The 26,040-nt window shown below is 40.3% G+C and overlaps 1 protein-coding gene across 5 annotated transcripts; it reads right to left on the reverse strand.

The window, feature by feature from the left end:
• Window positions 1-528: 528 nt before the first annotated feature.
• On the reverse strand, window positions 529-24,743 carry rxrba (retinoid x receptor, beta a). Of its 5 annotated transcripts, XM_068332244.1 has the most exons (13): window positions 24,561-24,739; window positions 23,608-23,757; window positions 21,118-21,353; window positions 19,977-20,130; window positions 19,671-19,850; window positions 17,112-17,132; window positions 15,109-15,269; window positions 14,367-14,496; window positions 13,367-13,499; window positions 11,671-11,706; window positions 8,295-8,386; window positions 8,049-8,154; window positions 529-7,149 (listed from the first exon to the last, which is right to left on the reverse strand). In XM_068332244.1, the coding sequence occupies exons 2-13, from the start codon at window positions 23,621-23,623 to the stop codon at window positions 7,002-7,004; spliced, it is 1,413 nt and encodes a 470-aa protein (XP_068188345.1). In that variant the 5' UTR covers window positions 23,624-23,757; window positions 24,561-24,739; the 3' UTR covers window positions 529-7,001. The 5 variants fall into 5 exon arrangements, with proteins under 5 accessions (XP_068188345.1, XP_068188346.1, XP_068188347.1 ...); XM_068332245.1 differs by lacking the exon at window positions 17,112-17,132 and having other exon boundaries at window positions 24,561-24,738; XM_068332246.1 differs by lacking the exon at window positions 11,671-11,706 and having other exon boundaries at window positions 24,561-24,738.
• Window positions 24,744-26,040: the final 1,297 nt, after the last annotated feature.

Raw genomic sequence — 26,040 nt, forward strand, 5'->3', positions numbered from 1 at the left:
GAGACACAGTCATAATCTCAGTCCTGGACGTCCCAAAGGTGAAACTTTTCAAGGGAAACAGACGCTCCAAACCAAGGCAAAACACACCCATAACACTGTTTTTAGTCTTCCTGCTTCTTCATTGGCCATTGGATGAGTGAAGTAGGCGGGGCTACAAAGCACCTCATCTGTTAATGGAGAGGGGAGGGAGGAGGTGGAGCCACTTGTTGAATCTTGAACAGGTGAAGAGGTAAGTGCTCCCCCTAGAGGCTGGAACACGACACTGCAGTGCCAGTGGACACCTTGCTCCCTGGGGTCCTGCTGGACTAAAGCGAGACGATCAGTCCTCCAGGACACAAGGGGGCGACGAGCTGGAGTGTCCCGCTTTATTGCTAATATAAAGACAATTAGTGCAGTCTGATATTCAATTTGAAGCACAGAACTAACTGATATCTTGTTTTGAACTAGTTAAGACATTTTTAAATAAAAAAGTTTGCAAAGTTTCAAAGGTGAGGTTTTTTTTTTAATTAATGAAAAAAACACTTCACAGACAGTATTAAAACCTTTACTCAGACATGATACAACAAACAGAAACAAGATTCAGAATTAATGACTGAAAAAAAAAATTGTTTTCTTCTTCTTTCAATACCCAAAGCACACAATCGTCAATCAGCTCCACGTGTTTGATGTAACAGGATACAAACGGGACAAAGAACAGAACATGAGTGGGAAAACTTCTGAATAAACACAAGAGTGACAGATTCCATTCTGATTTACAGTTCCTGTATTTCTTTAATACTCTCAAGTAAACAGAAGATGAAACAAAGGGGGAGACAGGAAACCAGACGAAAGAACAACGTGAAGGATGTCACGGTGAAGAGTAAACAGTTCAGGGAGATTCTAGATAGAAATTTCTCAGGTTTTCTTCATGATCGACACCCGACCACCGTTCTTAGAGGCCCCTGCCCTTGTCCCTCCTCTACCTCAGTTCTCAAACTCCAACAGCCACCTCCACCCCAATTCAATGCCTCCCACCCATCAAGTTCATGACGCTACTCCTGCAAACGGGGCTCTGGTGGTCCTTGTGCTGCGTCTCCCTCATCGTAGGTTTAGATCTTAGTGCTGGTGGTCTACACCTGCAGCCACATGTGTGGGGGGGTCTATATAAAGCACCAATGCACAGCATGAGCACCCTGAGGGGACACGTTGGTCGACATCCCTCTGCACTGACCGGTCCTCACCTCCACACGCAAGCTTGTCAGTCCATTCCCATTTACTGCCCCCTTTTTTTAGTATGCCCTACACGAGCCAAGGTTAGTGCACACTCTAGTGCTGTGCAATAATCATAAGATACATGAAAATGAAAAACCGTGGGGGGGCTGAGCGACCCCCACGCACGGGAAAATGGCGACATCCGCAAAGAGCTTGGCAGTGATAAATAAACCAGTGAGGGTGGTGTGTTCAAAGCTGCATAAAGCACGCACGACCTCACTGATCATGATGGGATGGGGGTCGGCTCCAGGAGGGGGAGGGTTGTGTCAGTAGGTCACAAGACCTGCCGGACATTTAATGTATGTGCAGATGATCAATTCTTCAGTCACAGCCTACGATCCATTAGAAAAGCATTAATCAATCATCACTCATAATCTGGCAACAACAATACTGCTACACAGTTCAAAGGTCACAGCATGCGTCTGCCTCGAGTGCACACGGCTGCAATGGCGAAAACACCCGTGGGCAGTGCGGCGCCATTCAGCAGGTCATCGCTGCTCCGCCGTCAAGTCAAGTAAGCAAAGAGGGACGCGGCCCCCGTCCTTGCAGCCCCCCCCCCCACCCCCCCCAAAAAAGCTTCACATCCTTTTCAAAAAGAATCCAAGAAAGAAATTTTTTTAGCTGCTAACATCACAGCTAAAGCTGGGGGGGGTCGGCAAATGAAACGGTTGAGCTGTAGATTCCATATACAAGCAAACCTTGGTTTTCGAACGCTTTAGACATCGAACAAATCGGAATTTGACAAAAAAATTCTGAATTTTTTTTTGTCTTTGAAGTCGAACAAAATTTGGAAGTCGAACACGAAACGAACGCCTTTTTCCTCGCCGCCAAGCGCGATAAAGGCGAGAAAAGTCAAGAGAAAACGTGACGGTAATGTGCTTTTTATTTTAGTTTACTGTATTCAACAATTTCTCACTTAATTTGCGTCCCATTGCCTACGGTACGAGTTACGGTACCGTAAACTTCTGTCCAAAAGACGACGGTAACTCGTACCTTAGGCTAACCTGATTACGTTGGGGTTTTTTTTTTCTTTCTTTCTCATGTTTGCTTCTTTCTTTTACATTTCTTTGATATGTTTCATTACTATACAATTTGATATATAAATGACATTATGAAATATTATGCTGAAAAAAGGTCACTTTCTAGCGTCTTAGAACGGATTAAGACCATTTACATTATTTGTAACGGGAAAAATGTATTTGGAATTCGAACAAATCGCCATTCGAACAGCCTTCAGGAGCGAATTGTGGTCGGAAACCGAGGTTTGCCTGTACGTGACACATGTAGCCCGCCACAAAACGCTGAAAATGACTTGCCATAACATCAGCCCCTCGCTAAAACAGTCAGTAAAGTTAAACCCTTTATTGGGCAAGTGGCTATTTTTGGTAATTTGATTTTCTGTGAGAAATTGAGAATTTCTTATAAAAGTTAGGATAATAAATAAAGTTTTATGTCCTCTGATATCAATCTAGGTTTGAATTTCAAAGTATTTCAATGAGTGCCCTATAAAGGATTAAACAGGCCCAGACCACTGCCCTGAGCCTTTTGCATCTGTTGACTCTATCTGATAACATAAATGATAAAAAAAATACGTGTACACAGGACAGGTCACTTTTGGGAAAAGAGATTCCAATCTCAAAGGAGCATTTCTGTCAGTTAAATAAATGCTATAGTTTGAAAATAAGTAAATATAGAAATGGTATAGCATAACTTAAATGCTTTGCCTTTATGTAAAGATGGTAAATTTAAATTTTATAAGAAATCAGCATGAACTTATATAAGAGACGAAGATAAACGGATGAATGCCTGAAAGGCAGTGCATGACATCTGTTACATCACAATAAAGATGGACACGTTGCATATTTTTGACGAAACATCAACCAAGACGGGAGTTATGAGTCCACTTCCTAACAGACTAGTGTTTGTATTTATCACTTAACTCCACATTGTTTCATCAGAATCTTTACAATCTCTAGCTTTTAAACACGATGCAGCTGCTGGAGGCCTGAAAATCAGATGGAAGAAGCGAAAAAAAGAGAGAAATATGCAGAGAAAAGAAGTTATTCACAGAAATCCTTAAGGTCAGCCGACTCGTCAAGAACGAGGATTAAAACTAAGTTTGAGTTCACAACTTCACTCAACATTTCAAGAGTATTTTCTGCACCAAAAAGCCTTTAATTTTCCAAAAAAAAAATGATAGTGCGCCTTATAATCCAGTGCGCCTTATATATGCAAACAGTTTTAAAATAGGCCATTCATTGAGTTCTCAGATGAGTTCTCTTCTCAGCTGTAACCTCAATCTAATGCGCCTTATATGTGACTTTTTTTTAGATGGGTCATTCATTGAAGGTGCATCTTATAATCCAGTGCGCCTTATCGTGCGGAAAATACTGTCTTTTAAAACGGTTTGCATTTACAAGGCGCACTGGATTATAAGGCGCGCCTTCAATGAATGGCCTGTTTTAAAACTGTTTTCATATATAAGGTGCACTGTTGGGTTTTGAGAAAATTAAAGTTTTTTAGCTGCGCCTTATAGTGCGGAAAATACTGTACTTGAATCCAGAAAAGGATCTCAAAAGGTCTCAACGCCGTGACCACAAACCCCTTAGCATTCATTGTTAGCGTTAGCTCGTACAAACCAAGTCAATCCACCAAAGCACTGGGACCATTCAGGACACAAACGGTGGTAGGCGCAGTGCCGAATGTATGGATGATGAAAATTGAAAACACCACCAAACATCAGGGTTGGACCAACTTCCTGAGGTGATAAACACGAGTGCCTAACCTACAGCGGTGACCTCAGAGTCCACACTACATGGGGTGGCCATGGATCCTCTCTGAGGAGAAGCATCTGGACTCAACCACTTACGTTCATTTTGTGTCTAACTGCTCTTTAAACCACAAGACAACACTGGCAGTGCCCGGTCAAGTACAACCATTTCCCTTCCACAACCAGAAACGTTCACCACTCCGCTGGTGCTCACGTTCCCTCGTTGGGATTCTGAGACAAAAGTTAAGATCGTTAAAAAAAACAAAGAAAAAGAATTAAGAGGGAAATATACATTTCAAGCAGACCTGTTAAAAGAGTGGAAATTATTTTTGATTTGTCTGTATACTTGCATACTGTGTTTGCATTGATGAAAATGTGCAAGTCTTATATTACAAGACTATGTTATTTAGCACCTGGTAGAAGACGGCTGTGTCTCTCCCATGTCAAATGAACATCTCTATTTTTGTTCAATTGGACTACCAAATAAAAGGGATGAATCCACTTCCAAACATCAACATTCTTCAAAAAGTAACTCACAAATACAGAATGGACAGTAATCATTTGGTGCGCATCAGTACTGATGAGCTCTGAACATGTTTACCGTGTTGTTTTTTTCTTCCAGATTGCACGATAGCTGCATTTGACTTGTCAACTGTTCAAATCAGTCGCCAACACATTTTCAATCACGCTAAGTGTCAAGTGCCTTTTTTTTTTCTCATTAAAACCCAGCCAATCGGTTCGCAAGAAACAACAGAAAACATTGGCAAAAGTTGGTGCAAAAAGCGACAGTTTAGGTGTGGTTTGGCCCTGGGCTCAGTAACAACTTCATCATGGTGTAGTTACAACGTCAAAACACTGAACGAACAGCAAAAATAGAGCTTTTTATTTTCAATTTATTTGTCGGAGTCAAGAGTGTGAGCAGGTCTTTGTTGCTGCGTGACTCCTGTGAGTTTAATTTTAAATTATTTACAACTACTGTACATAACTGGCAAACATTGGGTCAATATACACCAAATTAACTTTCCTAAAGCAGCAGGTAGTAAATGCAGGATTTCCATAGTTATATTTCATTATTGCATTACAGAAACACGATGCACAAGAATTGAGCGGCGTTTTCCAATCGATATCCACGTCCGGGGATCCATCTAAGAGCAACAAGCTGCAAACACGTCGCAGACAAACCAACTCCGATACTGATTACCAACCAGGTGAATTTAAATGCTGCATTATTAATAATTTCTTTTGGTTTTAACACCTCTTTTTTGCTGTTTTTGTGTTGCACAAAAAATTCAGCTGATTGCACCTGATTTTACACAAAAAAAAAAAAAAAAAAAAGGAGTGCTGCATTGCCGATACAAAACAACGCATCTTCAAACAAGGACACTTAAATAGTTGCTGGGTGGAAGGGTCGAACGTCACACTTCACTTATTATCACATTTATTTACTCAGTTGTCTCAGTGAACAGGGCACACAACTAAAAGGGTGAGCAAATATGTGGAAGTATTCCAACAAATACTGCACTTGGATTTTTTTTTTTCTTCTTCCACAGTCAATGGAAAAACTCATACAAAAATCTTTTTCTTTTTTTGGAATAAAGAGCAACCCATCAAGAATAATAATAGCCTTTCAAATGGATTGGGTGCTTAAACAGAATAATATATCTGACAAAACAGACAGTAATGACTGAAATCTCCCAAATCAAATTGGAATTGGCCAATTTTGGAGCAAGTTCAAACGACATGATTGGACGATACAAAAAAACAAACAAAAAAAACCAAAACCCCTACACATAGTACCATCAAGCTAAACTTGGGTGTTTGAGAACTGATGGTCTTTTCTAAGAAACAGGAACATTTACACAGTCACAACTCACAAAAAGTGCATAAATGACCACCAGCAAAATAACTATTTTGGCCAATGGGTGGGGTGGGGGGGATAAAAAAAGCTAACAAATAACAATTTGTGGCTCATGAAGCTACGCTTCATGTGAGAATCGAGCTGTTTGAAATACCAACCAACTGCCAAAAAGTAAAAAGGAAAAAGGATAAAATCAAAACTAGAAAATAAAATTCAAGTCATTCTGCTTTTCTTACAAAGCCAGCTGTGCGCATCAGGGTGGTTGGGACAAAGGACTCCCCCCAGCCCCCTTTTTTCCTGGATTTCAATGCCTTGGAAAAAAAAAAAAAAGCTCTCATTTCATGAGTACAGTACTTCAAAATAGAAACTCAAACAAGTTTCAGCATGATTATTCAAAAAAAAGAAAGAAATATATTTCAAATGTCTAAAAGATTGAATTCATTTTGGGTTTTGTTTTGTTTTTTCTGCCCATCACTGGACACCTCCTGACCAATAAGAAGTGAATTCATTTGATGGAGGATAGCTGTTTGAAATCTGACTGGAAGCTAAAAAGCGTATATGAATAACTAACCTGCTAGTGATGGATGTAATATACAGAGGTGCAAGTTAGCCGTGTAACTAAGCAACCCAAGTAAAAACAGTGGAAGTATACCAGTTATACGCAGAAGCATCAAAACCAACTGTGAGATGATGTGATGACTGAAGACTGACTGAAAATTAAGACGTTAACTGTACAGGATGTGTCATAACACTGGGGTATATTCCTTGCGATGGAACCCCCCCCCCCATAGTGGAGAACGGCGTACGGGAACAGTGGCGGAAAATGTTTGCGTATGTATATTACAATATTATTAATTCAAAAAACCGTATCATCTACTTAGTTACGCTGTTTGTCTACGTCATGTATGCGAGTTAATGTGCATGTGCGTGACAGAAGACGACCAACTGGTGACGGGGAACCTGTGTGTTTGTTTTCAAGTGTACAGCCGGTGCGTTGACACCAGCGGGTGTTGCGGTTAAGTTGAGGCCCAACGAGAAGAGCCAGAGGCCCCGGCGTGGGGATGACGTGTTGGGAAGTCCTGGTTGAACGTCACGTCCTGCCTGGAAACAAACCTGGATCCTCTAGGTCAGCTGGTGGGGCGCTTCTAGCATCTCCATCAGGAAGGTGTCGATGGGCGTGTCGCCGATTAGTTTAAAGAAGAACAGGTGCTCCAGGCACTTCAGACCGATGGAGCGCAGTGCTGGGAGCCGGAGGAGGAGCTTCGCAAACCTGCACAAAGGGAGGGGAGAAACTGAAAAACAGTACGGTAGTGACTCGACATACAAGTTCCTTAGAGACGAGTCGTCACCCGGTCTGTATTATTGATCGGGATACAAGCAAAAATCGGTTATGAACCGAGTTCGAGATACGACATCACCTGAGACCGGATCTTGTTCTTTCTCATGTGTTTTCTGTAAAAAATGCAGCTCGTGTGTCCTCATGACTTTTACGTTTCTTTTAATCTTTTCTTTTTATCGTTTCTTTTTATTTGTTTATGTAAATGTACAATTACAACTTACAAGGATAAAAGCCATCGTAAAATGTTGAGGGAAAAGGCTACAAGTATTATTTTCTATATAAAAAATATAAAACTAAACTAAAATTAATCATTTATCATCAGTTCCAGCCTTCCACCAGGGTTTCTGTGCTGCTGTGAAATATCATAGCTGTTAAAATTCTACCCTAAATTCTGGCTTATTATCTGCTGCTTTTTTTCCACACGCGTTGAACCTTGCAGGTTTAACAATGCGGCTGATTTCTAGATTTACAGGTTGATGGCCCCCAGGGGGCGCTCTAACAGGAAGGGCAAGAGTGAGACAGACAGGAGGAAGAGATAACGTCACTACCATAGTTAAGACATGTTTGTACTTCATGCGCACCCCTTATTAATCAACTTAAATCAACTGCAATGATCCCCTTAAGGAAAATTATTCGTCCACTCTGCAGCTTTTACGTTAAATGCAATCGATCTGACCGTCGATGTAGGAAACAGAAGATTTCAAAGAGTATCACAAAATGCCCTTTTCCCCCAGAAACGACGGTACGTGTGCTGATCTCTGAGCAGCAGAATCATCTGTCATGACCAACACCCTCACATTTCAGCAGGTGTGTGTGTGTGTTTTGCCTACCTGCCCTGCTGGTCGGGGTACTTCTGTTTGCAGTAAGCCTCCAGAGATGCGTACACTCTCTCTCTAAGGAGCTCCACCTCACTGGGGTTGGACAAACCCTTAGCATCTGCAGGAGAAGAGACACATTTACATAAACTGTATAAATCAGTAAATCTGTTTTTATCTTCTTTTTTTCTTTTATATTTGACCCCAAAACATCCACGTTGTCGTCCCTACAGACATTCTCAACCCTCCATGTCTCCTGACCTGGGTTGAACAGGATGATGGCTCGAAGGCAGCCCAGCTCTGTCTTGTCCATTTGCATGTCTCTCATTTTGCTTACAAGCTCTGTTAAAACCCTGTGAAGAAGAGACGAGAGGAGTGTGTCCCGTTATGAAAGAGAAAAGGGGCAAGGAAAAGGAAGGCGGGAGAAGATACGGAAAGACAAGAGGGCGACTATCACAATGTTCAGATACGAGCATTGCTAAACTGCTTTTGTACAGAGAGATATTTTTAAAAAAATATTTCTAAACAGTGCTATAGTTTAAACTAGCAACAGGGTAAAACTGTATCCAATAAAAGCGTAACACTAGAGGCTGTTTTTCTTTTTTTTTCCAAGAGCTAAATACATTGAAGATCTAAAATTCTGTCTATGAACACAAAAGATTTACTTCTTAAATCGAGTTGATCCATCCGCCTGACAGGTGTAGCGTCTCAGAGTGCTGACTGATCAAAATGACTGCGGCACAGGTTAAAGAAGGATGATCACAAAAAGACGCCACCGCAAAAATATTCATTTCAGTTTTTTTGACTCAGCGTCAAAGCTGGTATAGATTAAAAATAACATTATGTGGTGTGATCCTTTTCCTACATGCTGTACAACGAATCTCCTTCACATGAAAGATTAGATTGTTGATTGTGGCCTCTGGGATGTCGGTTCACTCATTAACGACCGCGTAAAAGTAGTTTGATATTGGCAGGAGCTGGAAACTGTAGCCTGGAGATGCAGGTCAAAGAGAACTGGGACGTCTCCAGCTTCCAGAATCTACGTCCTGATCGTCGCCGTGCCCCAATAGGAGCCTCAAGGAGTTGTTGTGGCCCTGATGCCTGCTCAGACACACCACACACACCAGCAAACAGCTCACCTACAAGCTGCCACACCCAATTAAATCAAATATTTATTCATATTTTAACATTCAACTGCATACAGTGCATTTTCGTTGGATGCTCTTGGTTCACAAATACAATAATATAATACTGATATATCACGATAAACTAACAAACTAACATTTCAGACCAATTTCCACATTTACAAGAAGATAAAAGGCACTTAAGTTAACATGTTACACCCTTGTGAACTGGTTGGCCACTGGTAAGATCACATGGACCATTACTGAGAGACATTTCCTTATTACAAGGATACTAAAAACCAGCACCGGGGGAATTGTGAGATGATTTCCAGAAGTTAAATCAGATTTAATGAACGACTTTAGCCGTAATTATTTCACAAGACAAACAGATTTAAATATGAAATCAAACCATGCAAATATAAAAACATGTTGGTTTGGATGAGCCTAGTGGTGTGTGTGAACTCTTTGTTAATACACTTCAGCCACCTCTGGCTCAGTTGGGACATGTTGATACATCTGACACGAGGATTACAGTTCACACTGAGTTGTGAAACCACTGCAAAGTAGAGGGATCGGAGTGAGTATACAGGTAGTCCCCAGGTTACCAACAGCTGACTCTCTCTTGAAGTGTTTTGTTCTTATTCTCCTCAAGGATTAAATTATAGGAAGCAAAATCTTACTGTAAAATAATCTGAATTTGAAATGATTGGGTGAATCACCATAATCATATTTTAATATGATTATGGTGGACATTGTGGAGTTTTTCTTTTTTTCTTTTTGAAAACTGCTGTACATTTATAACTTAATTGATATAACTTGGCTTGAAATGACCTGTACCTGTAATTTATGTGTTGTTTTTATGTCCTGTAACTGTTGTATAGTAAGTCTTGGGGAATAGTATTTTTGTATATAAATATTGACTTTCCAGCAACTTCTCTGAACCAATTGTGTTTGTATGTTGAGGACTACCTGTATTGCTCTAAAGGTATTAAACAGGCATTTCCAAACACAGAAGAAGCATCTGAAACGGGGGCCAACAACACATCCAAAAGGCTCATCAGTGAACTAGAGTAAAAAAAAAACTAGCTGCCCAGGGTAAAACAGGATGCTCCAGCGGAGCAACAGTGTTTCTTCATTTAAACACATGGAAAAGCTACATGCATCTAAAAATTTGAATATCATGAAAAATGCAAATATTTTACTTTAGAAAGTTAAATCTTTGGTAAACTTTAGTGTTTCAAAATTTTTTTTAAAATCTTCCTTTTAAATAATTACATCCTACAGCTGAAACAAATACTCAATGAAATATTTCATGTCAATGCTGAGTAAATCCTTATTTAAACAGTATATAAACCACTAATCTCTCAGGCAACTTGTTCACACAAGAAAAATCAGGGGGAAGACTGCTGACATGACTTTTGTCCTGAGGACTCTGACTGACCCCCGTGACAAGATTCACCAGGGGGGGGGGACTGAGGCTGGAGGATCAGGATCTACCACACAGACGTGTCCAGGAAACGGACAACAAGTGTCTCGTTTCTCGTGTTAAGACACTCCTGAACCAGACGCAACGTCAGAAGAGTCCAAAGTCACAGACTGGATAAAAAAAGAGATGCTTTCCTATTCCAGCAGGACTGGACATCTGCTCACAGGGCAACAACTACTGGGAACTGGTTTCTTGACCCTGGTTTTACTGGAATTGACTGGCCAGTCAACTCTCCTGTCCTGAACCCTGAAAAGAATCCCCTCCAGGATGTATTGATAGAGGCTTTTGTACAAGAAGGACAGAAAAATTAACATGCGCTCAGATTTTTGACATTTTTCTAATATACAGTATTTTCCGCACTATAAGGCGCACCTACAAGCCTTTAGTTTTCTCACAAACTGACAGTGCGCCTTATAATCCAGTGTGCCTTATATATGAAAACAGTTTTAAAATAGGGCATTCATTGCAGGTGCACCTTATCATCAAATGCACCTTATAATCCGGTGCGCATTATATAAGAAAAAATTGAGGTTTGTCATTCGCTTAAGGTGCGCCTTGTAGCCGTGTGCACCTTATGGCGCAGAAAATACTGTGAATGCTTTTCTGACTGATCTTATGAAGCATTTTTTGATTTTCATGAGCTGTAGGTCAAAATTATTAAAATTAAAACACAAAAGGCTTCACTTTATTTAATGTACATATAATATAAATTATAGGAAAAATAAACTTTTTCCATGATGTTTTAATTTGTTTAAGGTGTACCTGTATCACATCATTACAGTCTGGCAGGGGGGAAGATGCAGTACTGCTCTTTGTCATTTTCTACTTTTTAAACCACACCCAAATAATACTGTGTGGTCACGCCATCAGGACCAAAGTCAATCATGTGGTGAAAAGGAACATGCAGCGAAAAATGGCTGGCTTCTGTAATACTATAGAAATATAGATTTTTAACTTGGGTTCTGTTTTTCGGTATTGTTGTAAGAGGAGGGGTTTCAGAAAAGTGTTCGTGTAGTGGCATAATTACCTGTCAAATATGGCCCCAACCTCAGCATTGTGCGCCCTGTGTATTCAATCACAATGTGTTATTACAATGTCATTACACAGTTACACTGTTATTACAGAATTCTGTTTTCTGAATCGTTCAGATGTACAGATAATCAATGCTTGTATATAATTTACAGCTATTGTCTTACTTTAAAACTGTTGTAAAATAGTATTCATGTGGTTTGTTTCCACAAATGTCAAGACACTGCAGTCTTAATTTAGGTTGTACTACACTCACGTTTTAAAATATATTAATTGATCTTATGCATGACAGACGAACAAAATCATATGAACCTGTGTAGGAGAGAAACTACAAAACCTTCATGTTTTAGGTGTTCCTTGCTTAACGTCGACACGTTATTGAAAGCAACTTAAAAATGTGTTCTTTAAATCACTTGTGTTCTCATTTGATGAACCCAACGTGAAGCCAAAGGTTTATGTAAGCAGCCGATAAAGTTTAGCATTCTGCAGTACTATCAGTGTTCTCTCTGAGCTAGATCAGCGAGCATACTGGGATAGACAGCAGTGTATTAATGATGAAAACTGCTCTGGGTGCAGGCAGAATAGAAACATGTTTGACACTGTCCACTTAATGTTAACGCTGTAATGACACAATGTTGATTGGAAATCTGAAAAGTCTCCTTTGGAGCTTTTTGGATGTGGATTATTTATCATATTCTCTAGCTTTTCCAAACTGTATATATTACAATTAAGAAATCTCCACAATTATATGAAATTGCAGTGCGTTCTCTATGGGATGGACAAAGTTTTCCACAGACCTCAGGTAGTCACTGAATCATACAGTAACCTATAGATAAGAAGTGTGACATGCTAGAGTTTCTATAATTTTAGTTTGAGTGCGCCTGCAGGAATTTATCTAAAATTTTATGATTAAAGTGTAGAATGAAATCTTGTGTGTCCCAGATAATCAGAGAATATCTGTTCATCGAAATGAAAAGCGTCCTTTGTAGGAGGACTGTTTAATGACTGTGGGACAACAAGGTCTTAATGTTCAAATGAGGTCAGAGTTCATATCGGACTGTAAAATGTAAATCAACACACTATTATATACTAGGATATATTCACATGTTAGTATTGTACATTAGCCAGCCATTATCACCTTATGAAGTGCTACAATGCCACTGAGTGTGTGTGTGTGGAGTGTGTGTGTGTGAGCACATGCATGTCTTTTGGGTAAGCATTAGTCACCAGTCTGCCTAGCATGCGCTGTCGCCCTACCGGCACGACTAAAAGAAGCCAAGACTCTCAGTCAGTCACAGCCAACGCCGAACACAGCAGCTGCAGCCAGGATGAAGACGAGGATGAAGACGGGACCCAGCTAACTAGTCTACCTCAGTCACTAAGCCGGCTGGATTCCATTCATGTGTGAGTGGAGTGACAGATCAGGTCATCGGGAGACATTACAGCACAGAAATCCATGTGACTTTCATGAGGAGGGTGAATTCATTGAGGGGGGGGGGTGACCGATTTTAACCTCCTGATAAGGACACAGCTGTATTTTAAAACAGGGATCGGATACAGTTCACCTTTCACAAAAAACAACAATCAGAGTAGAATCCAGTGAACATTAGTCGGTATTTCCTCTCCTGTTGCCAAGCGACATCCCTAAAGCAGTGTCAGAGTGACGGTGTGTGTGCGTGCGTCTGTTGTGTTACCTGTCAAAGATGGCTCCAACACCTGCGCTGTGAGCGCTGTTTCTGTGGACGTGTAGGCCTGTGGCGAGTAAGATCCCGTCCTTCACCGAGATGGAGCGATGGGAGAACGACGCGATCAGGAGCTCGTTCCAACCTGTCGGCGTTGGAGGTTTGTGTCTCAGTGTTACCGGCGAGTTCAATCCTCTAAATATTCTGTTTTTAGTGTGTTTGTTTTTTCAATACCTGATGTTCCACATTGTAACATCAAAAAGAGGTTTTCTCATGAAAAACATTGCCATTATTTCACAGCAATTACAGTATTTTCTGCATTATAAGGCGCACCCTCGATGAGTGGCCTATTTTAAAACTTTTTTTTCCATATATAAGGCGCACTGATTATATGATTATTTGAGAAAATTAAATGGTTTTAGGTGTGCCTTATAGTGCGGAAAATACTGTACCTAGAGTATTAAATATTTTCTGTGGCAGAGATCTCAGAAAAGATTTGCATTCCCTCTTTATGGAGAGAATGCAGGATTTGTATATCAATTATAATGCTTAACAGTGTTTCCATACCCTAATTTACATACACAACAGTGATCAAATACTGTCCCTAATGGTTGTACAGTTTGGGTAAAAGCTGAATGGAATTGAACACCCAACCAGGATACTTATTTATAGTATTTTCTGCACTGTAAGGCACAACTAAAGCCCTTAATTTTCTTAAAAAAACCGAAAGTGCACCTTATATATGAAAAAAAAATTGAAATAGGTCACTCATTGATAATCCAGTGTGCCTTATAGTGCGGAAAATACTGCTGCATTTGACCCAACATCATTTGCAAGACAGGGTGACCGTCAACCAAGAAAAACGAACTTGGCATAAAGGAAACTTTTTTATAAAAAAAAAAAATTACTAGCATCGTGAATGTTGGTTTAGCCGAATGAGGGCAATTAAATTACGAAACATTTCATCAGGATCAGACGGGTTCAACCCTCTGGAGTCGAACTGGGGGCTAACCTGCACGGAGGAGGATGACTTGGTCGTCCAGGGGCAGCTCAGAGAAGTGAGGGATCCTCTTGGCCCACTCCACCAGGGTGAAGAGCTGCTTGTCTGCAGCCTGACAGATGTTGGTGACGGGATCGTTGGGCTGAAGCACGCAGAACAGAATAACATCAAACAACAAATAGAGCTATGGAACTCCAGCCAGTTTGTCTGTATTTACAACATTAAATAAATTTGAATAACTCCACACACACGGGAATATAAAAAGTACAGGTTTACCGCGGCTTAACTTAAATAAATTGGTTCCAGGAGATGTGATGTAAGTTAAGAAACGACGTGAGTTGAATTAAGTCGTCTCCAGGCTGAACTGAAGATAACCACTCCCAGTTCTATACTGAACTTTATTAATGAATGCCTTTCCAATCCTTTTTGTTAATATAAATCTATTTTAAGCTAGCAAATTCAATTTTATATTTTAATACAGTACAGTACGCCATAGGTCATAGGGGTTGCTACAGGCTAATAATATGATATGTCTTTATTCTTCTTTATCCTACAGTAACATGATATTATGCATTTTCAATGGTTTACTAGTGATTTTAAGATTCCAATATTTGTTGAGGAAAGACGTGAAGTAAACTGACGTAAAAGTGAGTTTTATTTTTCCAGGTATTTTTTTGAAAACCGACGAGAACGAAGAAACAAGAAGCGACGTGAGCCCAGGTTTTACCTGCATACAAAGCTTGATTCTACTCACAGAGCTGCCGCCTGAACTTCCGTCTGCATGGAGCTCCGTCTTCTGCTCTACGGCCATCTCTGCCTCCAAAATCTTCTCCACTGGCATCTCTTCGTTCACCGCGCTGGTCGACTCCACCTCCCCATCTCGTTCCTTGTTCCTCTGTCGCTCCTCTTGGACAGCTGCGACACGAGGGATCGGCATGGAAAGGGAGGGCAGAAAAAAACACACAATGAAGAACAACAAAAAGGGAGGAAGGGAGAAGGAGCAGGAAGAACAGAGAGGACAATATGGGAGAAGCGTGGTTTTAAAAAGGATGGAGATAAATCCACACAGGAATAAGGACGGAGAAGCAAAGGGTGTGGGCAGGCAAGGAATGAGAAAGAACATCAACAACGGACTCGTGCCATAAGACAACAGAAGGATTTAAGTGGAATTTAACCCAAAATATGCAGTAGAAGTAAAGCAGAAAGAGCGGGAAATGAAAATGGAAAGACAACAACAAATAAAAATGAAACACGTACAACAGTGAGAAGGAAATATATAGAGGGATGTACAATTCATCAGAAATCCAAATCCTCTCATTCCATCTTTCACACCTTTTTCTCAACTGACTGCTTTTAACGCCGCCTTAACAAGCACATTCAGGACGAACGTTTAAATGTCCCGTTATATTTGATATTTAGGAACTATATTATTAAATAGATTATAGAAACTACATTTCCTGCTTCCTGAAGTTCAACAGACTAGGACTCAGGTTTATTTCAGAGTAAATCTTTTGAACACAACGGCACGTTCACACTGCATTTACTCTCTTTTCTTAGATGTAAACTCATTCATGTCACTCATTTTACAGTTCCAAACATAATTGTACGAATTGCTAACACACAAGCTAACATGTTATATATATTTGTCATGCTTTGCCATCAAAGGACTGGATCAGTAGAAGCGTGGAGGTTATAGGACCATCAGTGCTTCTGGCTGTCTGACCCTGTTTAGACCTGCAGTTCATAATTGTTTAAACACCGTGTGAGAGTAACGACACGCATAAACTTAATTGTTACACACAGTCTGGTCTCGTTTTCAAATTTAGTTGTCCATAATGCAATTGTTTGGGCTTTAACAATTTTTTTCCTAAAAAAAAAAGAAATCAAAAATCTACATTTAAAGTACAGTATTTTCCGCACTATAAGGCGCACTGGATTATAAGGCGCACTGTCCGTTTTTGAGAAAATTGAAGGCTTTGAGATGCGCCTTACAGTGCGGAAAATACTGTAGTTAGTCTTTGTGATGTATTAATGTTTGTGCCTTCTGTGCACATTAAGTTGATTCTTTCCTCAAAGTGCGCCCATTGTCATCAGTCATTTAAATGTGTAAAGGAAAGCAAGCAGCAACAAAGGATTATTCAATGGATTTTTGTTTTGACACCAATTTTATTATATTTAAAAAAAAGAAGTCAGAATTTAAAAATGGCAGTTAAAAAAGCACACACAGTTTTTCTGAACTAAGTTGAAACACAATGACAAATATTTAACTATTTTGACTTTGTGTTTCTTTGTTTTGCAACATGACAGCCACCTGAAACCATATGAAAAGATCCACGGTAACACCAGCTGTACACTGATGGACTCCACTTGTGATCAAACTATCACAGATGGATGTTAACTCCAGGTCTGAACATACTCTTTATCCTAAAGCCGCTGTAACTCATCTAAAATCCACGGCGGTGTGTGTGTGTGGTCACAAATTTAGTAAATTCTGTTAGCAAAAGAAAAGCAGCCACTTACAATTGTTTGACAAATCTGGTTGGGGAAAAAAAAAAAGATTATCGTTGTGATGTGACGGGTTACGAACGTATTCGTACAAACGGCAAAGCCATGCTCTTGAGAGTAAATGGAGCTACTCTGAGGCATACTGTAAGGAACCGATTCAAGGCTGGCACCAATCAGATACACAATGTAAAATCTGTCTGCTCTTTGCTCACTCATACACAGACACACACCCCCCCTCCCTCTTCTCCTTACATCTGTCGTTCATCTTGGCCACTACAGAAGGAGGGAGGGGGGGAGAGAGAGAACGAGAGGAAACAAAAGAGGAAGAGAGGGGGAAATGGGTTAGTGTTTACAAGGTCGACCCACCCCCATCTCCCCATCTCCCCCTCCGTACTCGTTCTTTCCATCCCCGACTGCAGGGGGTGTCAAACTCATTTTCACCGAGGGGCCACATCAGCAAAGGGCCAGATGTAACTTCTAAATGTAACTAAATGTCACTTAATGTAATGTAACATAAATGTAACTACTCCTTAATGTTAAATAACTCATTCAGATAAATATTTTATTACTTATTCAAGTTACAAACATGACAGCTGCACAGAAAAAAATGTTTTTCTGTCATAACATGAATCCTTTTAATTTGTCAGGTTTATTAAACCCACAGAACTCCATCAATCAAGGATCAAACGATCCAATAAATAAAGAAAAATAAAATCAAACACAAGTTAGGACGTTAACTTTGTTCAAAAGGTTTTTGTCAGAGTTAAAATGGGCTGAATTATTGCATTGTGGGAAATGTAGTTTTGGTCAAAGCACACTTTTGACCTATTTATTTCTAGACACTCTGACCTTTAATGCTCTCGCGGGCCACATAAAATGATGTGGCGGGCCACATTTGGCCCCCGGGCCGTGAGTTTGACACATGTGCCCTACTGTATCAATGCACGTGAACATATCACCGATCCCATTATGCAGAGATGCATTGAGCGCTAATTATAAATGAGCTATCCTGTTGGAAATGTGTGGAGCATTCTGGTCAGGGGCAAATAAGAAGAATCAGCCCCCCCCCCCCCCACTAATGGAAGCAGCTGCCCTAGAAACGCCATCTGAACTCACAAGGCGAATATTTTATCGTAAAAATAAACCGACCACTGATTTGTCCACAATGACGTGGCATCATGATGACGTGTTCACCTGTCCTACTCCACACACAGCGAGCGTCAGATGGAACTAACAGGAGGCGTGTGCAGTGTTTAGCATTTCTCACATTGAAAATAGTTTTGAATTGGCTTCAGCAAACATTTTCTAAAATTCAGTGCTTCAATAAAAGGTTTTTAAAAATTTGAATTTGCGCTGCTATCATTAATGAAGTCTCAAACAGTTACTCCTTTAAAGAGTGTGGAGGTGTATTGTGTACCTACTGGTGTAGCTGAACATCATTTTTTTCCTGATCATTTATGGTGCTGATGAGACTAACTGTGAATATTTATGAGGTTTGCAAGTGGTGACAGGGCCAAGAGGACGAGGAAAGGCCTGCTTTACCATCAGTAAAGAGAATGGTGAGAGGAATGCAGCACAAAGAAAACCCCAGTTTAGCAGCAAATGTAATGTGTGGGATACAATTAATGAAAGTTGAAGCTTCTGAAAACCAAGTCGAAGTTCCTGTCTTATTTAATCAAGATCAAACTGTACTTCCAACTGCACAACTCCTCTTTCTGTCAGTGATGCAGTCAGGAGTGCTATTTCTTTTTAGCTCTTTATTTTATTTTATTTTTAAATTCTGACATTTAATACGCGTCTTTCTGGAGCAGCGCAACGAAAAAGCAATTTCCCCCTCGGGCATCAATAAAGTAATCTGATTCCGATTGTAAAAATTAATCAAGAAGAAACAGAATTTCTACTGAAAGTAGAAAAAAAATCATTTTAAAGAATATGGAGAAAAATATATTATTTCATTTGATAAAAACATGTTTTGAAATCTATTAAAATTATTTTTCAAATGTTTATTTTACAACCTTCTACAGGATTACTCCTGTTATCTAGCTCTACAATGTGTTTAATTCTAATAAAAAGAGCTTAGCAGTCTTGAGAGGATCTACTGGCTTTAAACAGAATGAAGACAGAATGATAAAATGTATTTAAAAAAAAAAGGGTGTGCAGCATCTGAATGCTAATTTAGAATTTGAACGTCAGTTATGTACGAAGCATCAAAATGCTTGACACAGTCTGGAATTCTGCGGTTGATGTCGAGAACGACTTTGGACAGAGTTTGTTGTTGGTACAAATAATGGGACGCACCAGCTGGCGAGTGAGGGCCACCGACAGACAAACATCTGTTTAATTTATAACAGCCTGAACACCTCATTACACAGCACCTACAGGAAGTGTTCAGCTCTCATGGATCACTAGTTTACACTGAATCACTGCAGACGTCTTGAACAGTTTCTTTTTACTCAAAAGGCAAAGAACACGCGGTTGCGTCTTTCAGCTTTTTGGTGCCAGAGGTTTTCAGGGCTCAGCAGCCAAACGGTTTGAAAAACCTTTGATTTTGACAAGTATTGTCATTTTATTTTTAACAGCACTATGTGTACGCCTCGTACAATTTATCACATAGAATTATTTTCGGAGATGAGCTGATTAAACTACATCAGTACTGGTGATAGGCTACTTTAAGACTTCATTTAAAGTGGACTCTCAAGTAAAAACCTTTGATTGTAATTTGTTGTGTCGATGAAACGTTAACATGGTCTCATGTTTTAGGATCATGTGGAGAAGAGGCTGAAACCTGCTCAGGTGGCTCTGACTGCTCACCTTCTCTCTTCATGCCCATGGCCAAGCATTTCTGGTAGCGGCAGTACTGGCAGCGGTTCCTCTGCCTCTTATCCACCATACAGTCTTTGTTGTCTCGACAGGTGTAGGTCAAGTCTTTGCGAACTGTCCGCTTGAAGAAGCCTTTACAGCCCTCACAGCTGTAGACGCCGTAGTGTTTACCTGAAGGACAGGAGACGTAAGACGTAAGACAAGACAGATGGCAACTTGTTTCAAAAACTGAAAGAATGGTCTGGAACTCAAGTAAAGGTAGAGAACATATGGCTTGTATTGATGAAGTATTGTCACCAGAGGATCTGTCTCCACAGATGGAACAAAGGCGTTTCTGGGAGAGCATCGGACCCGGGCTGTGGGACGAGAGCTGCTTCAAGCCCAGAGGAGGCTTCACGTCATCCGAGCTACTTACTGCATGGAGCCCCGACATGGACACAGTGGAGTTGATCTGAGGAACGACAGGAGACGGAAACCAAATGAAGCGCTTTCTGTTTTAACTGAACTTCTTCACTCCAGAGTTATTTCTGTAAGAATGTGAAGAGTTAACTCAGAAGCTAAGAGCACACACTCAACGTAAATTATATATGTTCTATAACTAGAACTGGTAAGAATAAAAGCCTGACGTCCACAGTGGGGTCAAAGGTGATCCACAGCTTCTTTCTTCTTCTTTTCCTCTGGTCGTGTCCCGATCGCCACAGCGTGTTATCCGGTTATCAGCCAATCTTTCTTTCTCTTTGGTCTTCCTCTCGCCCTCTTTCCTGGTAGCTCCATCCTCATCACCCTTTTACCAACATCCTCACCATCTCTCCTCTGGACGTGTCCAAACCATCTGAGTCTGTTCTCTCTAACTTTGTCTCCAGAACATCTCACCTCTGATGAACTCAGTTCTGATCCGATCCAACCTGATCGCTCCTAGAGAGAACCTCAGCATCTTCATTTCCTCCACCTCCAGCTCCACTTCCTGTCTTCTTTTCAGCACCGCTGTCTCTAATCCATCCATCATGGCTGTCCTCACCATGTCCTGTCACAAACTTTGTCCTTCATTCTCACATGCTCGTCTGTCACATCGGACACCTGATACTTTCCTCCACCCGTTCCAACCTGCTTGGATCCATTTCTTCACCTCTTTACCACACTATTAACCCCAAGTATTTAAAGTCCTCCACTCCTCCTGTAGCCTCGCTGTTCCACCTCCCCTCTTCTCTTTTATGCAGAAATGTTCTGTTTTACTTCAGTTAATCTTCATTCCTCTCCTCAGCAGTGCACGCCGCCCTTTCTAAACGTTCCTCCACCTGCTCCCTGCTTTCACAATGTCATCTGCAAACATCTCGATCCATGGAGATTCCAGTCTAACTTTATGTATCAGTCTATCCATAAAGGTGATCTACAGCTAGGGTTCAAATAATGTCAGCTGAATACGGAGGTGTTCACTTGCCTGTGGACTGCTGATGGGGCCATAGCCCACCGAAGGTGTGCCAGGCAGGCACGGCGAGCCGAGAGAAGAGCTGATGACGGAAAAGGGGGAGCCAATGCTACTGATGGGGCTGTTGACCCCAGTGGTGGTGATGGGGGGCAGTGAGGTCATGGAAGCGGCGGCTGAGGGTACCAGCGGAGGTGAGCGCTGGCCTGACGGGGGGGAGGACACAGACGAACTGTCTGGGCTGCGAGAATCTGGTCAACAAGAGGAACAAGACGTAATGAAGTGGTGCGTTCACTGGTTAAAAACAGCAAAGGCCCAACAAAAGTCACACCAGTTTGATTTTTAACTAACATTCAAATGTATTCCCATATTTTAAATACACATAAGAACCCATTCAATACGCTGTGCACAGGGGTAAATCTAAGGACAGGGGTAAAAATTGCATTTTGGATGTGGTTCTCAAAGGATCAGCTGACTTGGCAACTTTTTTCTTTTTATAGTTTTTTACAGCCTGTTCAAAGAAGAACTCTAGTGTGTTTATTCCTTGTTTACCTTTCACATTAAATCTACAAAAGCATAATGGCAGCCTGTAATGTTCAGCCTCTGACAGCAGCGCAGCAGTGAATCAGGTATCTACTGGAAACACACCAGCCAGCCAGGTTGTTGGAAAGGATGAGGGTGTGACGCTCTGACATGGTGTTTGTGACAAATAAAGTTTCTACAAAAGTATTTTTTTTTAAGTTTTTGGTTCCCCCCCCCCCCCCCCCCCAAAAAAAAAGCCTTCTTAAGTATTTAACCTCAGGTTTTCACTGGATTTTGAAGATCACTTCCAAAAATGCATCAGGTGGTGTAACTTAATATTTATTTTTAAAAATGTTGACATAACTGGCATGTGTCATTAGAGATTGTTTGATTGTTATTTTCATAATTTAATATTACTGGAATCCAGAGGACAGGTATTAAGAATTTCTAAAAATTCGATCAATATTTCAAGAAAAACGAAACGTAAAAAATGAATGCATTCAATACAAACATTGATCGCATCATACTTAACCTTTTGTTCACTTGTACCTATAAGTTTTTGGTTCAATAACGATTACGTCATCTAAACACACCTATTACCAGTTATGCCACATGACAGTTTTGTCCCATAATACCATGAAAGGTGCTGAATAACTGCATTTTTTATTTCTAATACAAACAGGCCTGTTAGCAGTTTGTGGTCAAATTGATTAATTTAATAAATCAACTGTCTAGTGCTGTCCTGGGCTGAAACCTGCAACAGTTGTACGACTTCTGTTACACTTTCTATTTTTTTTCTTCATTTGTATATTTTATATTTTATACCCTTTTAAAAATCTGAAAGTTCTGACTACTGCATTCAGTAACTGAAAAGTAGTCATCCACACTTGATTCAACAGTTTAAAAGGACAAATTACCTCTCGTTTCTTTTGCAAGATATGATTCTCTTGCAGCCCGATCATATCTAATGAATTCCCTGTTGCTGATTTTTATTTACTTGATACCATCATCCTTCAATAAGATTTTACTATATTTTAAGCAAAATACAGGAATGGGATGTTAGCTTTTCTCAGACTTTAAGACCCTCTACACTCCTCCTTTGAGTGGCTCCCGTCACAACTCCGTCTCCGTTACCCCGGCTGTAGGACACAGAGGAGGAAAACTACCTTTATTCCCAAAGCCGTCAACCTCCTAAACTCCTAGATCTCTCTAGTTTGTGTTTACCTGTAGCTGCATATCTATTCATGCTTACACTATTTATGGTTAAACTGTTCTTAACAACACACATATATGAAGCGTCTGACGGACACCTTTTTCGTTTTACAATTTCCACGGTCTTAATATTTTTTATATACTCATTACCTGATTGCACATACCTGTTTATATTGTACATATTTGTTTATCGTGTATTTTAGTGTTAGTGTTGGTTTTCTGTGTATCGCGTTGGGTTTTGATCTTCACACTGTGCATTTCTTTTTTGTGCTCCAATCCTGTCTTTTGTACCAATACTACTTTATGTTACTTCAATTGGGGACACATAAAGGTTTTTGAATTTGAATTGAATTGAATGGTTAAACTACTGCAATCGAAGTACAATACTTTGCACCTCTTAAGCCAAGAATAGACAATACATGAACAGAAATTTGATGTAAAATAGTTAAAACTATATAAACCAGGAGATGCTCTGAGAAATATCAGGTAGTTATTGACGTATCCTGAGCTCTACTTCAAATGATCAGATATTCTGGAGAAAAAAAACTGTAGGCCTGCTGTTAACACATGTCTAAAAACCTTCTATATCCCCATTAAACTACAGAGCATGTCTTATTTTAATTATTATCTATATTCTTAAAAGGCTTCAGTTTACAGCGTTCATTAAGACAAAATGTTTCAGTGATTTTTTTTAAAGTTGGAGCTAATGCTGACAATGGATCGAGGATGTAATGTGTGACAGATATTGCTGAACTGCTGTTATTTCCTCACCTCTACTGTCTCCCATGATGGTGGCTGAGCCAGGGGCTGCTGCCTGGCAGATACGCGGTGACTTCCTTCCGTTTTGAGCGGCCCACTATCAAACTCTAGACCGCGGACTGAGGCCCGGGCCGGAGTTATTTAGGGAAACCAAACACGGGTCTGTAAGTCCAGCACAAGAAAAAGCTCCGCATGAGATCATGATGTGGCGCAGACAACGCCAATCCGGTCATGGCACTGATAATAAAACCGAAAAAACACTCAGACCGTCACAAGATTTGCATCCGTACGTATGATCGCTACTAAAACGTAAGAGCCTAATGCTATTTTATGCATTTTATGTAAAACTGAAACAGCGCTTTGCAAAGCAGCTGCCCGACTGATGCCAGGGGAGTCTGGTCTATATCCGGACTGGAACAGGGCACTACGGTGATTAATAACAAATAGTAACGTGAAACTAAGTACGTATTTTTTAAAATCTTCAACAGTGCCGATTAATAATTCACATCACGTATGAATAGAAATAGAAAAAATAGCAACAAAAATAAAAAGAAAGAAAAAACCCCACTGGTTTTGTTAGCTAACCTGTCGTTAGCATCCTTTAGCTCGTAAACTTAGCTTCTGGTTTAAGGGAACATCAACACTGTCTGTGCCAACCGTTGCGATAAAGAGCTGTCCTGCTTGAATTTATGTTGAAATGTTATCACATATCTCAACAAAACGTTCAAAAGAAACGAAAGCTTGCGGTTGAATTGAGTTGACACGGCGCTGTCTGACGTGAAGTTGGCTAATCGCTTTAGCTAGGGACATTTTGCTAACAAACCTAGCTAGGCAGCTAGTTAGCCTAACGCATCACCACAGAGCGAAAGAACAGAAAATACACATTTACATTTTTATCCTATTTAAAATAAACTATCACAATGTTTTAAATATATATATTGTGGAAATAAATGCACATTACTGACGGTTTGGAGGCACCGCTTCTTCGCATGAATGTGACGGCTAGGCCCTGTTCGTGCTCGCTTCTCCCCCCACTTTGCCTCGTAGTCGTCCCTCCCTCCCCCTGCAAGAATGAAAACATGATGATGGTGAAGGATTTGGCTTTGCGCTCCCTTACAGTTTTACATTGGCTTTAGTATCTCTGCATCAACCTGCAGCCTGATCGCTGGAGGCAGGGGATGGGTGGTGTGGTCATGTTGCGGCTCACATGTCACTGGGTGAGGGAGACACAGCCGGAGCAGGAGGTCAAGAGGTCAAGACCAGTTCAGCTCCATCAGCTGCTCACAGGCTTGGTGTCCACATGGAGCCTTGTGGACCTTTCTCCACTGAAAATTTGCATTACAACAGTGAAAATATATCAATCTCATATTTTTAGATCAATTATGTACCATTTTTGTCATGCTTTGTGTCAAGCAGATATGTAAATTTAATATTGAACTCTGGGAGAACTGGGATTGTCAAGTCAGTCACTCAGTCATCTTCAGATTACCACCGCTATATCCGCCGCAGCAGGTCACGGGGAGCCGGTCACGGGGAGCTGGAGCCTATCTCGGTGGCATAGGGCGTGAGGCGGGGGACACTCCCAGCATGACGCCAGTGCACCGCGGAGCCACACACAAAGACATACAACCATGCACACGGATTGTGTGCATCTGTAAATGTAGAAGTGTTTTAAGTGCCGATATCACAATCAGCATTATTGGTATAAAGTACAAAAATTAATTCAAATCATACGTCACCATATTTTTTTTCTTATGCTCCATATTACATATTGTTCTAGTTGTAGGGAAGCTACACTACTTCTGCAAAATATTCTGCAAAATCTAACAGTCAGAAAAAACAGTGCCAACAAAACAGAAGCTCTTCATGTAGGCAAAATGTTTTTGGTGAAGTTGACTTGAGATGTACTTTTTAATATATTCAGTGGTACAGATTTTTTTGTGACAAGAAATGTTAAGACATTAAACATGTTGTGCTTCCCTGACTGTAATTATGAAACAAACTAGTTGCTGTCAAAGATTTTTTTACAATGATTTCCCATTGAAATGGGTACAATAAAAGTTAGCATTGACAGGTTGTATCAATAAATCAACTAAATTTTTCCATTTTACTTTTAAAGAAAGGAAACAACCAAATAATAGAAAAATTGCCCATGGATCTCAAAGGAGTTACAAAATGTGCTACAGTGCTACCCACTGCGCCGCCGTGCCACCCAGTCATAAAATCATCGAATCGAATGATGTGACATCTGAACTGAGATAGTCAAAAATTCTTCAGACAGATATTTTTGTTGTTTCATTTTTAGACTTTGCTTATTTTGTCCCCAGAGTTCAGTGTTTATGTATTTATTAACATAAATGATGCATGTAAATAATCCAAAATATTGAGAGTATTGTTTGCAAATGACAAATATTTTTGTTCTGGGTTTTTTTTTCTACTAGAGTT

The sequence above is a fragment of the Antennarius striatus genome, chromosome 14, assembly GCF_040054535.1.
Source record: "Antennarius striatus isolate MH-2024 chromosome 14, ASM4005453v1, whole genome shotgun sequence".
In the NCBI taxonomy this organism is placed as follows: domain Eukaryota; kingdom Metazoa; phylum Chordata; class Actinopteri; order Lophiiformes; family Antennariidae; genus Antennarius; species Antennarius striatus.

Excerpts from the sequence above, each read along its gene's own strand:
- rxrba (XM_068332244.1), bottom strand. Across the intron at positions 20,131-21,117 it reads GCCCCATCAGCAGTCCACAG|ATCAACTCCACTGTGTCCAT; the intron begins GCAAGTGAACAC and ends GTCGTTCCTCAG. Across the intron at positions 17,133-19,670 it reads CATGGGCATGAAGAGAGAAG|TGGCCAAGATGAACGACAGA; the intron begins GTGAGCAGTCAG and ends CTCCTTCTGTAG.